The 14,983-nt window shown below is 38.9% G+C and overlaps 1 protein-coding gene across 3 annotated transcripts in view; it reads right to left on the bottom strand.

Moving 5' to 3' along the window:
• The window catches only part of LOC133639391 (cilia- and flagella-associated protein 70-like), a 59,417-nt gene that overhangs the window by 41,784 nt on the left and 2,650 nt on the right, over positions 1-14,983 (bottom strand). For 2 of the 3 annotated variants that reach the window (XM_062032679.1, XM_062032669.1), the window contains exons 2-8: positions 13,161-13,257; positions 11,598-11,784; positions 7,797-7,892; positions 7,535-7,620; positions 3,952-4,143; positions 3,606-3,788; positions 451-545 (exon numbers count right to left, since the gene is read on the bottom strand). In XM_062032679.1, coding sequence (XP_061888663.1) covers positions 451-545; positions 3,606-3,788; positions 3,952-4,143; positions 7,535-7,620; positions 7,797-7,892; positions 11,598-11,784; positions 13,161-13,232 — 911 coding nt within the window. In that variant the 5' untranslated portion in view covers positions 13,233-13,257. The remainder of the gene's footprint in view (positions 1-450; positions 546-3,605; positions 3,789-3,951; positions 4,144-7,534; positions 7,621-7,796; positions 7,893-11,597; positions 11,785-13,160; positions 13,258-14,983) is intronic. The other variant, XM_062032687.1, reaches the window with a different exon arrangement.

Below are 14,983 nucleotides of genomic sequence, written 5' to 3'. Positions count from 1 at the left end.
GAGGGAGAACGGAGGGAACTCTGGTTCACACTCTAGGTGGCGGTAATACACTTTTAACATTGAGTGCCCTGCCATAAAACAAGAAAAAGAAGAGGAAATTTGTTTACCACAGTCAGGCATACAACCAATTAGCCTCGATAAATGAGAGACAAGTGTATTTATCTTTTTTTAAAACAATTTATAAACAGCATAGCTTGTGTGTATGATGCCTGAGGCAAAACAGAATACCTACCCCGATAGATTGCACTATTACTAATTTGGCCACTGTTCCGCATAACAAGAATGCTTTGCACCTTATTGATTTCTTAACAGTTTTTTCCCCAACTGTCTTGCTTTGAGGAACCACATTCAACGTGCGGCCTCAACTTGACAACAATACAGATACAACAGCTTGCATTTGGCAAATATATACTGTATGTAAGTAACAAATGAGTTGTGTGGAAGGCTGACCTGTTAGCGCCGCTTGCATCCATAAAACAGGTCATTTCTATATCCCAGGTCACTCTGTTCAGCAAGGTCTCCGCTTCATTACGGAACTCACGGTCCTGCAGATGACATTCAGAGATGCAGCTTAGTCACTGCTTTTCTTCTGCATTCTACAATTTTACTGTTCACCTCGGGCCAAACTATTTCTCGGCATTGTGTTGGTTAATTAAACTTTCCCAATTTTACCACTTTACCTTTTATGTGTAATGGTAAACAACCTAAGAACATTCCATGTAATGTTTAAACATGGACTATGTGTATAAAACCTAGTGTAGGGGTGCCTAAAGTGAGGCATGTGGACTTGACTTTTTCACCTTGGCCCTGATTTAGGCTATGTTCATACTGCAGGGTAGGATATCCAATTCAGATTTTGTGGTCAAATCAGATCTTTTTATGTAATCGTTCACATTACAAAAAAAATATGCAATCAAAGTCCACATTTTGTGAACTGACTTACTGCATTAAAAAGATTAAGAAGCTGGGGCCGTACTCTGGCTCCCACACACACTGGGAGTCAAATGTATTCTACACACAAATTCACATATACTCACATACATACATACACACATACATAGGTACCTACGCTCCCACATACATATACAAATACAGTACATATTTACACACTCAAAGTTCGTACATCCACACGCACATTCATTATACAAACATACACATACACATACTGTACATATACATTCACTGTACAAACATACATATACACATACTGTACATATACACTCACTGTACAAACACATATACACATACTGTACATATACATTCACTGTACAAACACACATACTGTATACATATACTGTACATATACATTTACTGTACAAACACACACATACACAGGTACAAACACACATATACACATACTGTACATATACATTCACTGTACAAACACAGATATACACATACTGTACATATACAAGTACATATGCACACATACACTCATGCACATAATGACGTTTCATCAAACATATATTAATGTTGCCCTAGGGTAAACTGGGTATAACACATGGCACTCTGACAAAGCTTAACCTATTGTTACTATAACAATCTACAAGGTTAATGTAGGTTGCTTCTCTTTCTTCCCCCCCATTTTTCTGCATTCTTTCGTATCTCAAGCTATCATTACGTATATGTATTGTTGCATTTGAACAACTGTATTGTTGATAATAAAGGTAAAGTATTGGTATTGTTCATTATCAATAGCGCTATTTCTATTGGTATTTGTATTGCTCCATTTTTTAGTGTAATAATGCTCATTGTCATTTTTGTATTATTTTTTATTTTCGCTAACTGCTTATTTGCTATTACTTTTACCATCATATTTGTACATGTCGTATTTGCTGATGTTGCTCTGTTGTTGTTGTTGTTGTTGTTGTTGTTGTTGTTGTTGTTGTGTTTGCTGTTGTTGTTTTTGTCTCTCTGTCTAATCCCCCTCTTGCCCCCTCTGTCTTCCTTTTTTTCTCTTTCTATCCCCTCCTGCTCCGGCCCGGCTGCACCAAATGATAATATAAATACATTTAATAAAGTCAAATACAAATAAGGCAACAAGAGAAGTATCCTACACTTCTCTTTTGTAAAGTAAATCTGAACAGCCTATATGGGCATCTACATCAACTATATGATTTGCCTGAGAAGCTGGACAGGACAAAAAAAAAATACAAAAAAATAAAGAAGATTAAGAAGGAAGAGGGCAAGCATTTTGGCTCTAGCAGTTTTCTGGACATTTGCTTCAATGTTTGCTCCGAAGAGCATGTAAAGGGGCAGTGGGAGGCAGGAGTGATGGAACATTGACGTGAGTTCCTAAAAACATTGTCTGTTTTCTACTCTTTTTAACTTTTCTCTCTCGGCTCCAGGCAAAGGCGGTATACCTCGACCCCCACCCCACGTCTTGTCCTGTCTTGTAGCTATCAAGTTTTTTTTTCCTGGGCCCCAGATTGAGCACCCCTGTAATTTCTGTGTCGAAACATGTGCTCGTCCCCATTGGGCCAAGTCTAGCATCGATTTTTCTTGAACATATTTTCCTCCCCCAGTGTCCACCTTTTCCTACCTTTTACGGGGCGCCACCCTATAGTGGCGACCCATCAGCGTTCCTGTTCTGTCACAATGAATGTATGCTCTTGAACGGGTCAGTGTTGAAAATTTTAATGTCATGTACTTTTTAAGTGCAATGACAATAAAATCCTTTCTTCTCCTATTTTTTTGCAATTGCCTATTTTGGTGAAGAATTCTGACGCTTATATCGTATGAAATCATATTGGTCAAATAAATGTGCCCAGAGTGTTCAGCCTGCAGCTGCATCGCATACATATCCGATTTATATCCACATACAAAAGATGCCCGGTTCATATTTGAACATTTCGGAATGGCACTGCTCACATTGACATAAAGAAAATCCAAAACAGGTCACATATGGGTAAATTATTGTAATTGACCTGCAGCATAAAGAAGGCCTTAGTGATTAATACTATCTGACCATGAATTGATTTACGTGGACCCCGCCTTAAACAAGTTGAAAAACGTATTCGGGTGTTACCATTTAGTGGTCAATTGTACGGAATATGAACTGAACTGTGCAATCTACTAATAAAAGTTTCAATCAATCAATCAATCAATCAATCAATCAATCTACCTAGATTTTGGTTGAATTTTGCAAGTACAGTGATACCTCTGTTGCCGTACAGCCCACTTTTCGTAGAATGAGGTTTTCCAAAAAAAAGTTCACCCAAATCTAGCTTTGCTTTTTATACATTGTACGCCCAAACACTGTGCGTAAAAAACTTGTGTGTTTGCTTATTGAATTTAAGAAAGAGCATGTAGCAAAGTACGAAGGTGGTCTCGCTGGCTTGGCTCATCCTGGTCTCAGCCAACCCTCAATAAAAGGTAAAAGTAATGTCAATTGTTCGGTTATCCAATTAATTAATCATATAAATGTATTTCATAGTGTTTTTGCATGTAAAACTATAATTATTCTCCAAAAAATGTGTTTTTTGTCGATATTTGTGTGTGTCTGATTTATATTGTTTCTTATAGCAAAAATCCATTCGGCTTTTGTACGATTGGGTCTTCGTCAGACACTTTGAAACAAATTACTAAACCAAGTTCCACTGTACCTTTAAGCCAGTAAGCTCGCCATCTTCAATATCAATAGGTTGGGTGTGGACAAAGGCTCCTGGCAGGAATTGGTTCCCTGGAGCCAGAAGGGCATGGTGCGGCCTCTTCATCTGTCTGCCATCTTCTTCCCTGTGCCCGCCCAGCTTCAGCTGGCCTTCAGTGAATAATAAGAACTGATCTTTCTGGAGTAAGAGAAACATGATAAAACGGACTCACTTACTTGGTAATGGTGTTAAGAAAATAACTTAATTTTCCTCATAGTAATACTGCTATTATGTGACATTGCACTGTAGACTTTAGGCTGATATCTTTTGTAGGGCAACTTGACAGTATAATAGTACTAACCTCAGCAGTAGTTGGTAACTCCATTGCAGCAGTGCATATGTATGGAGGGGCTGAAGGCCCAGAACTCTGACTGAACGCTTCAGGGAGAGAGTAGGCAGCCTCCAAAACTACCTTGGCTAGGTTGGAAATCGAAAGCTCTTCTTCGGTCAGTATTGGAGCTGACACACTCACAGACACATCCAGAAACGGGTGCTATGTGGGTTAAAGGTTCTGGATTATTGGATACAAATAAGACTGGATTGTGAAAAGTATTGAATACGTTTTTTGCTATCTAATCCAACACAGCATACGGACACAGTTTGTGGCAATGGTTAGGTTTGAAAACACATCGTATTCTAATGTTTTGATGATCTATTGAACTCATATAAATCAAGTGTTGTAAATGTTTTGGACACCATTGCTCCTGTCAAGGCTAGAATGGTTAAAAGTAGGCAAAAGGTGCCAGGGAGGAATTAAAACTCGGTCTGGGCACAAAAAGGGAGCCGAATGAAAACGGCGCAAGTCAAAGCTCCAAGCTCATTATGAGCTTTACAAAGAAAAGTTAAATGTGTTCAACCAGATTTTACATAGAACAAAAGATAAAAAAATTTCTGAAAACATTACAAACTGTAGTAACAACTCTTGTGTCCTGTTTGCTACAGTAAACGGATTTCCAAACCCTCCAATTTCACTTCCAATGGAATCCAATCCAATCCAATCCACTTTATTTATATAGCACATTTACACAACAAGAATGTTTCCAAAGTGCTGCACAGCCACGTTAAAAACAATATTAAAAACAATATTATGCTACACCAATGACTGAATAAAAAGAAAGAATAAATGAATAGAAAACCAATACAAAAACAATATAAAAAATAAATATGATTAAAAAAGATTTTAAAGGGTAAAACCAATTAAAACAGTAAAATAGACATCAAAATGTATTTAAAAAAACCACAGAGGACAACAGAGGACAGAAGACCACACAACTCCCGTAGTGTTAAAAGCCAAAGAATAAAAGTGGGTCTTAAGACGAGACTTAAAACACTCCACTGTGGAAGCAGTTTGAACATGGAGGGGCATAGTGTTCCAGAGCTTAGGGCCGACCACAGAGAAGGCCCTGTCTCCCCGTTTGTTTGTTATTTTACATCAAAGTGCAATGAGTTTGCAATATTATCTTATTTTAAAGCTCAAGGCATTAAAAATGCAATAATTCCTGGAAAAGTAATAGCTATTCTGCAGCCAGCTAGTCAACTAGAGCTGACACATTTCACTCCTTTCACTGAGGCCCTGTTTACACTAAGCCGGCTAAGGTTATCCAGGGTAAATCCCACCTAACCTTATCCTTGTCCACACACACACAATAGTCGTTTAAGACCCCCTTACCCCCCTCCGTCAGCCGGCGCAATGCGACCTAATATGCATGCGCGGAAAATGAGCACGTCTTAGTCACCTCCAGTGTTGCTTTGTGTGCAAGTTCTCAAATTAAATTTTAACTTATTTGAACAATATCCAGTGTTGTGGTATTTCAATTAACTGGAATCCAGTGTGCTGTGGGGCCCTATTGTAGTGAATCACACCTGAGCCATCATAAATTATTCAAATCTTTATTGGACACGAAAGTACATAATGTGACAAAGAACATTTCACAACAAACAATCTAGGGATCTAGATACAGTATATGGTCAGGACACTCCTCACTCTTTTACTTTCACCTTCATTGTCCATTCCTTTTTGGTGACTTTATATATTCTGGACTTAGACGTTGAATCCGCGACATACATGGCGGACAATAACTGATACAGACTGCTTTGCCAGTCCAAAGGCATTCGCCGTTTTCCGTAGTCTTCCCTCGTCGGTCAGGTATAACAAAGCACACGCTACCTTTTTTATCACATCCACGGGAGCTCGCATTCTCTCCTTCGACAAATGGACGGAGTTTTTCGGTAAGTAGAATCACAGCTGACCTGGACATTCGAAAGTTTTCTTGCCGTCTGAGATGTGTTGTATCGGAAATAGCTGCAATCGCTTTCTCTTAAGGTATTCATGTGTGATTTCCACAAGCGTCTGTACATGTAGAACAATGAGAAACACGGGCATGTCTGGATGACTCGCCACCATATTTCCAGTGCTTAGCTCCGAGTTACGAAACCACTTTATTATGAAGCTGGCTGTGGCGCGTTCTTTCTGACGTCACTTCTGGTCACTTCCTCTCCGAACTCAGTTTGTAAACGATCAATGAGTCCATACAAAGCTAAGAGCCGTAGATTCAAGAAATACACGGCGCACTTACCTGTGTAAAAATTTGTCCAAGGAGGGGAACCTTAAACGCTGGTTTAGTGTGGCTGAAACGGGGCTTAGGCCAAATAATTATTAGTTTAAGGGGTTATCCGGCTTAGTGTAGACATAGCCTGACAAAACGGTCGAAGACATCATCCACAGTCTGAGTTCATCAACATGCAGCCTTGATGAGTTACCCACTAGATTTTTTAAGTCTGTGACCACAATTTGCTCATCTTGTTACCATCTCACTTCTGACTGGAACATTCCCAAAAGCCCTAAAAACCGCAGAAACTAAGCCCCTCTTAAAGAAGAGTCACCTTGATGCCACAGTGCTGAACAACTATCGGCAAATATCAAACCTGCCATTCATGGGCAAAGCCCTAGAAAAAGTTGTATACCAACAGCTTGGTGACTTTCTCCTGTATAACAATGTGTTTGATACTTTCCAATCAGGCTGGAGGCCCCACCACAGCACTTAAACTGCTCTGATCGAGGTGACAAATGATATCTGAACACTGATGCAGGAAAAGTCTCAGTCTTAGTTCTGCTGGACGTGAGCGCTGTCTTTCACACAGTCGACTATACTATCTTACTACACGAGGTTAGAAAACTGGGTGGGTACATCTGGTTCTGCTCTTAACCGGTTCAAGTCCTATGTCGATCACAGGACATACTTTGTTGAAATTGGTAACTGTTTCGCTGACCAAAAGGCTAAGACCTGTGGGGTTCCTCACCAGTTGGTGATTGATTGATTGATTGATTGAAACTTTTATTAATAGATTGCACAGTACAGTACATATTCCGTACAATTAACCACTAAATGGTAACACCCTAATAAGTTTTTCAACTTGTTTAAGTCGGGGTCCACGTTAATCAATTCATGGTAAATAATGATAATGATAGATGATAGTGATAATGCTGACAGTCAGAATGGTATTTATTAATTAAAACTTACCATTGTCATTTAGTTTGAAGTGGTATAGGAATGCAATTATATTATCTATTTCAAATATTTTGGTTACCCTTTTTCAGCTATGTGAAAGTGGCGTCTAAGTATTAACTTTACAAGGTCACAATTTTTATAGTGCTAGTGGGTACTGGGCAAGTACTTTGCATAAACATCACTACCTTACACCTAAAAAGCTGTGCTGAACACTGAGTTGACATCCTGTAGCCTTTAGCTCAGTGGCTAACACTGCAGGCCTTAACTCCCAATCGGTGGATATGTAAAGACCTAGGTGTGAGCCCTGGACATAACGCACATGCACATAATGCAGCCGTGTGTTCATATGTATATTTATACAATTAGCTAACTGACCTTAGTGTTGACCCCTGGGATAGCCCCTTTTTCTACGGGGGCATTTGTTACATGCACAGCAGCTGAGGATGAGAAGCTACACTCCCCTGAAAACAGAAAGCAAACTATTATTTTTGCAAAAGCTCTCATTTGTATGCCGCAGTCTTCGTGCATAATCCATTTTAGTTATTCATTTGTTGAATCAAATTCCTATTATACTATGTAAATCTCAACCGATGTATCAGAAAGCATCCATCAAGTGTTATCAAAAGCATAATTTTACCTTCCAGCAGCGGCAGGAGGTCAATCACTGCCTGGCCAAGGATTATTACTTTTGCCTCCACCTTTTTCTTCTCAGGAATAAGCTCTATCACGGTCACTGAAACAAAACAAAACATTTACATTCAAACAGTGATGAAAAGTAGCCTCGTTATTACAGAGGTTAGACAACTGCTCTAAAGTCCTATTTCGAGCTCAGGACGTACTATGTAATTGTTAACTGTGTCTAAGACAAAATGGCTATGACCCGTGGGGTTCCTCAGGAGTCAATCCTAGGACCCCTGGGGTTCAATTTATACATGCTGTCACTAGGTCAGCTAATACGCAGCAACAATGTGTCCCAACACAACTATGCGGATGACACTCGATTCACTTTGTCACTGCATTGAACAGATCAGTGTCTGGATGAAAAACTATTTTCTTTAGCTAACTCAGAGCAGACTGAAATCATTGTCTATGGGCCACAGAGGGGAAGGTGGTATCAGTCACCTTGAGACCCTCTCTATGAAACCTTTTTGGAAAATCTGCTGTACTTTCTGTAATTTGTGTCACTCATGTTTCTTGAGAAGGAATATTTGTTGTGCTTTCTAAAACTCACGTCACTTATGCTACTACCCCCAAAATATTTGCGGTGCTTTCTGTAACTCATTCTTCCTGAAAAGCAGTATTTCATGTTTTCTGTAACTTGTCACTAATGCTACTTAGAAGGGAATATTTGTTGTCCTTTCGGGAACTCATGATACTTGGAAATGTGTATTGGCGGTGCTTTTTGCAACTAATGTTATTCAAAACTTTCAAACTTAAAAATTATCACTTACTATTTATTATTCTGTAACTCATGATACCTGAAAAATAATAATTTCTGTGATGTCTGTAGCTCGTCATTCATGCAACCTGAAAATAGTTGCTGTGCTGTCTGTACTTCATGTCACTCATGCTAATTAAAAAGGAATATTTGGACTATTTGGGGTAGTAGCACCTCGGTCATCCACCCTTAGCAAATCCAAAAAATTATCTTGTAGCATTCGCTATTTTATTGGCTAGAAAACTCATTGTTTTAAATTGAAAGGCAACAGTGCCTCCTTGCCGCACCAGCTGGATTAAAGGTGTTCTGTATTTTCTCAAATTGGAGAAGATTAGGCTGACAATTGAATGATTGTATGTGAAGTTTCAAGAACAACTACTGTCACTTATGTTAATCATAAAGGAATGTTAACTGTACTTTATGGCACTGGTCCCGAACCACCGGTACGGGGACCGGCACCGAGGTGCCAAATCGTAGCTAAAAGCTAGGTTCCATCTGCAGTCCGCGGCAGGTTGATGACCTAAGATCAGGGCAGATCAGGAACAAAGTGACCATAGCAGTTAAATTGCATAAGGCAGAAGGGGAAGTGCTAATTTGTTGCATATAATAATTGTGCTGAATGAAGAAAATACACATCTACTTTGGTCTAATAAGTTAAAGTGCTGGTATTATTGCACATAGTCCTATTACAGACTTAGACTTAGACTTTGACTTAGACTTCCTTTTTATTGTCATTCAAATTTGAACTTTACAGCACAGGTAAGAACAACATTTTGTTACATAAACTCATGGTAGTGCAGGATAAAAAAAAAGCAATAAGGTGCATATATAAATAAATAAATATATTTAAATAATATATAAATATATATATATATATAAATAAATAAATAGATTACTGTACGGATAAATATATTGCACTTTTCCACATGCGTCCACGTTTATGGATGTATGTTATATTGTCTTTTTTATTCCAGCGAGTTAATCCATTTTGGGGATAGTTGAGGGGATAATTTAATTATGATGCGTTCAAGAGTTTTACGGCTTGAGGGAAGAAGCTGTTACAGAACCTGGAGGTTCTGCTTCGGAGGCTGCGGAACCTCTTTCTAGAGTCCAGCAGTGAAAACAGTCCACAAGTAGCTCGCAATAACAGATGTATTTACGCATGGAAAATTGGACCAAAAAAAGCTAACATTAGTGTATCTATGTACTGTATGTTATATTGCACAAAATATGTATACATAACTTTGACAATGGAAATAGAAATCCATAGAAATCTATGGTAGCTAATAGCAAGTACGAAACCCAAAACCAAAGAAGTTGGCACGTTGTGTAAATCGTAAATAAAAACAGAATACAATGATTTGCAAATCCTTTTCAACCTAATATCATCAAAAGGTTCAGATAATCTGGAGAAATCCCTGCAGGTAAGCGGCAAGGCCGAAAACCAACATTCAGGCGGTACTGCATCAAAAACCGACATCAGTGTGTAAAGGATATGACCACATGGGCTCAGGAACACTTCAGAAAACCACTGTCGGTAACTACAGTTTGTCGCTACATCTGTAAGTGTAAGTTAAAACTCTACGATGCATAGCAAAAGCCATTTATCAACAACACCCAGAAACGCTGCCGGCTTTGGTGGGCCCGAACTCATCTAAGATGGACTGATGTAAAGTGGAAAAGTGTTCAGTGGTCTGACGAGTTCAGATTTAAAATTATTTTTGGAAACTGTGGACGTTATGTCCTCCGGACCAAAGAGGAAAAGAACCATTCGGACTGTTAAAAGCGCAAAGTTCAAAAGCCAGCATCTGTGATGGTATGGGGGGTGTATTAGTGCCCAAGGCATGGGTAACTTACACATATCTGAAGGCACCATTAATGCTGAAAGGTACATACAGGTTTTGGAGCAACATATGTTGCCATCCAAGCAACGTGTTTTTCATTGACGCCCCTGCTTATTTTAGCATTCAATGCCAAGCCACATTCTGCCCGTGTTACAACAGCGTGGCTTCATAGTAAAAGAGTGCGGGTACTAGACTGGCCTGCCTGTAGTCCAGACCTGTCTCCCATTGAAAATGTGTGGTACAGCATTATGAAGCGTAAAATACCACAAAGGAGACCCAGGACTGCTGAACAACTTAAACTGTACATCTAGCAAGAATGGGAAAGAATTCCACCTGAAAAGCTTCAAAAATTGGTCTCCTCAGTTCCCAAATGTTTACTGAGTGTTGTTAAAAGGAAAGGCCATGTAACACAGTGGTAAAGATGCCCCTGTGCCAACTTTTTTGCAATGTGTTGCTGCCATTAAATTATAAGTTAATGATTATTTGCAAAAAAAAAATTACGTTTCTCAGTTCGAACAATAAATGTCTTGTCTTTGCAGTCTATTCAATTGAATATAAGTTGAAAAGGATTTGCAAATCGTTGTATTCTGTTTTTATTTACCATTTACACAACGTGCCAACTTCACTGGTTTTGGCTTTTGTATTTCGAGCTTTATTATATATCCATGCTCTTGTCCTTGAATGTGATGTATCACCTATCACCCATCAGATACTAAAGCCAAAAAAAAGCCTACTTCTAGCAAAAATGAATAAAAAACAAAAGTCTATGGAGAGTTTTTTTGCAAAAGGAAAAGGCCACAGGCTCCCACTAATTGAACGTTATGGTGAGTTCATTTTTCATGCACTTATTTGCTATATTTATCTGCCACACGTGGAAGGCCGGTCCGTGAAAATAATGCCTGGAGCAAAAAAGGTTGGGGACACCTGCTTTATGGAACTCGTGTCATGCATGCTACTTGAAAAATAATATTTGCTGTGCTTTCTGTAACTCAGGTCACTTATGCTATACTGTAATTACCGCACACAATTTTTTTACCCTTATTACGCGGACAGAAAAACGGAACTACATGTTTGAAGTGATGCTAATTTTGTGTAAAGTACAGTCTAGTTATGCTGATCAAGCTGTATTTGAGTAAAAAAACGGCACTTACTGTACCTATGACTGGTTTATGGGGGATGTCACTGAGAGGCAGCACACCATCGCAGCAGACAAAGCTGCAGGCGTAGTCATACTCGATGTACTGGGCGGCAGGGTCCACTGGCTTCCTTTCAGACTCTCCCACCATCACACCGTTGACCTCCACCCGGAGATAACTTTGGAGGTTTCCTGCTTTTTTTCCATGCTTAAAGAAAAAAAAATGGATGCGGAAATAGTACCATATTTCCAGACTATAAGGTGCACTTAAAATCCTTTTTTTTTACTCAAAACTCGACAGTGCGCCTTATAACCCGGTGCGCCTAATGTAAGGAATAAGTTTGGTTGAGCTTACCCACCTCTAAGCTATTTTATTTGGTACATGGTGTATTGATAAGTGTGACCAGTAGATGGCAGTCAAACATAAGAGATAAGTGTAGGCTGCACTATGATGGCAATATGTCTCAAGTAAACAACACCAACATTTTAAATGTTCCACTGAAAATATAGAACATTAAACACGGCGCTCAAAAATCTATCAAAATGTTTTAGTACGACTTTGGTAAGCTATGAAGCCGCACCGCTTGAAGGATGGTCGGCGCATTAAACATACGAGTATTATTATGGTGTGTGTATAAGGTAAGACATTATCTGGCGTTTTGTTTTGCAATGTTGTGCAAAAGCATTTTTTTTTACCTTCTGGTACCTGCTGATCTGTATTTGGGATCTGTATAAGTCCTGAAAAATTGCGCGCATCTGCCTTTGTAGTCCGTGTCGACACCGTAGTCGATAAGATTCTTCTTTTTCTCTATCTTCTTGTTATATGACATTCATCCTCCGCTGTTGCCATTTCTAATATAAAGTAGTGTAAAATTCCTACTTATATCTGTCAGTAAACTCGCCATGAAAGCGCTAAAACATACCGGTGTAGTGAGTTTAAATTATTCACCCAAGGAACTTCAGTTATTAGAGTTCCGGTCGGACGGTTTTTCACGGGACACATTTCCTGTGTTGTTGTTTCAAGATGAGGAGATGCTGCTCCGTTATTGATTTAAGTAAAGTCTGAATGTCATTAAAACAGTTAGCTCCATCTTTTGACACTTCTTCCACTCCCATCCTAGCACGCTACACCGCTACAACAAAGATGACGGGGAGAAGACGCTGCCGAAGGTGAGCCACGTAAAAAAGACCGCCCACAAAACGGCGCATCCGGAAGCGACTGTCAGAAAGCGGCTTGAAGATGATCTGTAAAACATAATCTATGCAACATTTTGACCAAAGAGTCACCATGTTATGTAGACCACAAGGAAGTGTTTTCAAATTATAAAAATAATAATAATAATATGACTCCTTTAATGCGCCTAATATATGAAAAATTAACATAAATGGACCATTCATCGGCAGTGCCCCTTATAATCCGGTGAGCCCGATGGTTTGGAAAATACGGATGTAATAACGTGATCTACAATATTGTTTGGATTGAGTGCACATAGAAACTAAACAGTGTGTTAGTAATCCAACAATATCATAGCCTCCCAATGAAGGACAACAATTCAAAAGAAGCAGATGAAACTCCTGACTCACCATGTTGGTTCCACGAGTGATATTTACTTTGATGTTCAAGATAGTTTCTATACTGTCTTCAGAAGACTCCATTATTTAAGCCAAACTCCAAAACCACCTGCAATTTGTGAGAAAGTGAAACCAATGCAAATGAATGTGCTGTTTAATGAGATCGTCAAAATAGAAATATTACTTTAAGTTTAACCTCACCTCACATAGACAAACACATAGGGCCTGATCTACCAAGATCAAAATACCCATGCTAGACATTGTGTGCAGACTATAAAATTGGGTGGACAATTAGTGGGTGTGTTGCGCATGATCTACTAACCCTGCAGGTGCAAGACATTAAAATAACCTTGAGAACGTGTTGAATTAGGTCCTGACGTTGAGCAACTCAAACCTAATGTTGAAACAACATACTTTTTGACAACGTTTAATCAATGTTGGGTTGTGACGTTAATTTGACCATTGAATGTTGGTCATTTCCCAAACAAAATTCTACAACACAAATACAACATGCTTTTTGACGACGTTTATTCAATGTCAGATTGTGACGTTGATTTGACCATTGAATTTTGGTCATTTCCCAACCAAAATTCTATAACACAAATACAACATTAAAAATAAAATGCTTTTTGACGGCGTTTATTCAACGTCAGGTTGTGACGTTGATTTGACCATTGGAATTTGGTAATTTCCCACACAACAACGTGGATCCAACGTTTTGAAATCAACGTTGTCTCAATTTACAAATACGACTATTTTGCAATGTTGTTTCAAATTCAGTTTTCAAGGACATGTATGTATAATCAACGTTGTATCAATGTCTTGTGCCTGCTGGGTAAGCGTGTACAATTGGTAATTGTTGCAAACCGCCTTATTTAAATGAGGTTGTTGCGTATACTACGTGCTGTCACCATGGAGACACTCATTTACTGCACATTCATGTTATCACCTGTGGTGTTTTGTTATGTTTTTAAATATGCAGCAGACCAATATGTACCACTTTTTAAAGGCATTCTAGAAGCGGTCCTGCAGTGTGATCTACAACATAACCCACTATGTAGCGCGCCGAAGGCGCGCTCTGGCGCTAGATGCGAGCAATAAATGGATACCACAAGTTATCCATCACATTGTACACTGTAGAAATGACAAACATTTTATACAGCATTTTACAGTCAATAGAAAAAACAGTACTGCTTTTTCTTGACAATACAATCCTGGCAAAAATAAAAAGGTTTCACTGTAAAAATCTTTAGTACCATTTTGCCATTTACAGTAGATTTTACAGTATTAATTCACTGTAAAAATACTGTGGTACTCTTTCTCCATTTACAGTAAAATGCTGTAAAAAACACTGTAAATTCTATGGTAAATTATTGCGACTGAGCTGACAGGTTTTTTTTACCTTGTGATCGTGATCTACAACGGAACCTACTTTACAGCGCGCCGAAGGTGCGCCCTGGCACTAAATTCCGAGCAGGAAATGGGTACTGCAAGACGTTTCTTTCATATCCATGAACAATTAACGTCATTAAAGAAATGGGCAGCAGACACTGACACATCGATTGAATTTGTTTTATCGGCCCTTAAAGACATGCAGCAGATATAAAATTATAACATTATGTTGCCGAGGGGACTAATATTACAGTGTTTCCCATAAACTGCCAAGATACCTGTGGCGGTGGGGGCGTAGCTATGGGCGTGGCTATGGGCGTGGTCACCATGACATCATCGAGTAATTCGCATAATTTACTACAATGATATGATTTTCTCTAAAATGGCTCAAAAAATGTATACTTACTAATTAATAATAACAGTTTTGTTTTAAACGTCCATCC

This window comes from Entelurus aequoreus, linkage group LG02, assembly GCF_033978785.1.
Source record: "Entelurus aequoreus isolate RoL-2023_Sb linkage group LG02, RoL_Eaeq_v1.1, whole genome shotgun sequence".
NCBI lineage: Eukaryota > Metazoa > Chordata > Actinopteri > Syngnathiformes > Syngnathidae > Entelurus > Entelurus aequoreus.
The sequence above is the reverse complement of the archived record's forward strand: the minus strand, read 5'-3'. Positions and strand labels throughout refer to the sequence as shown.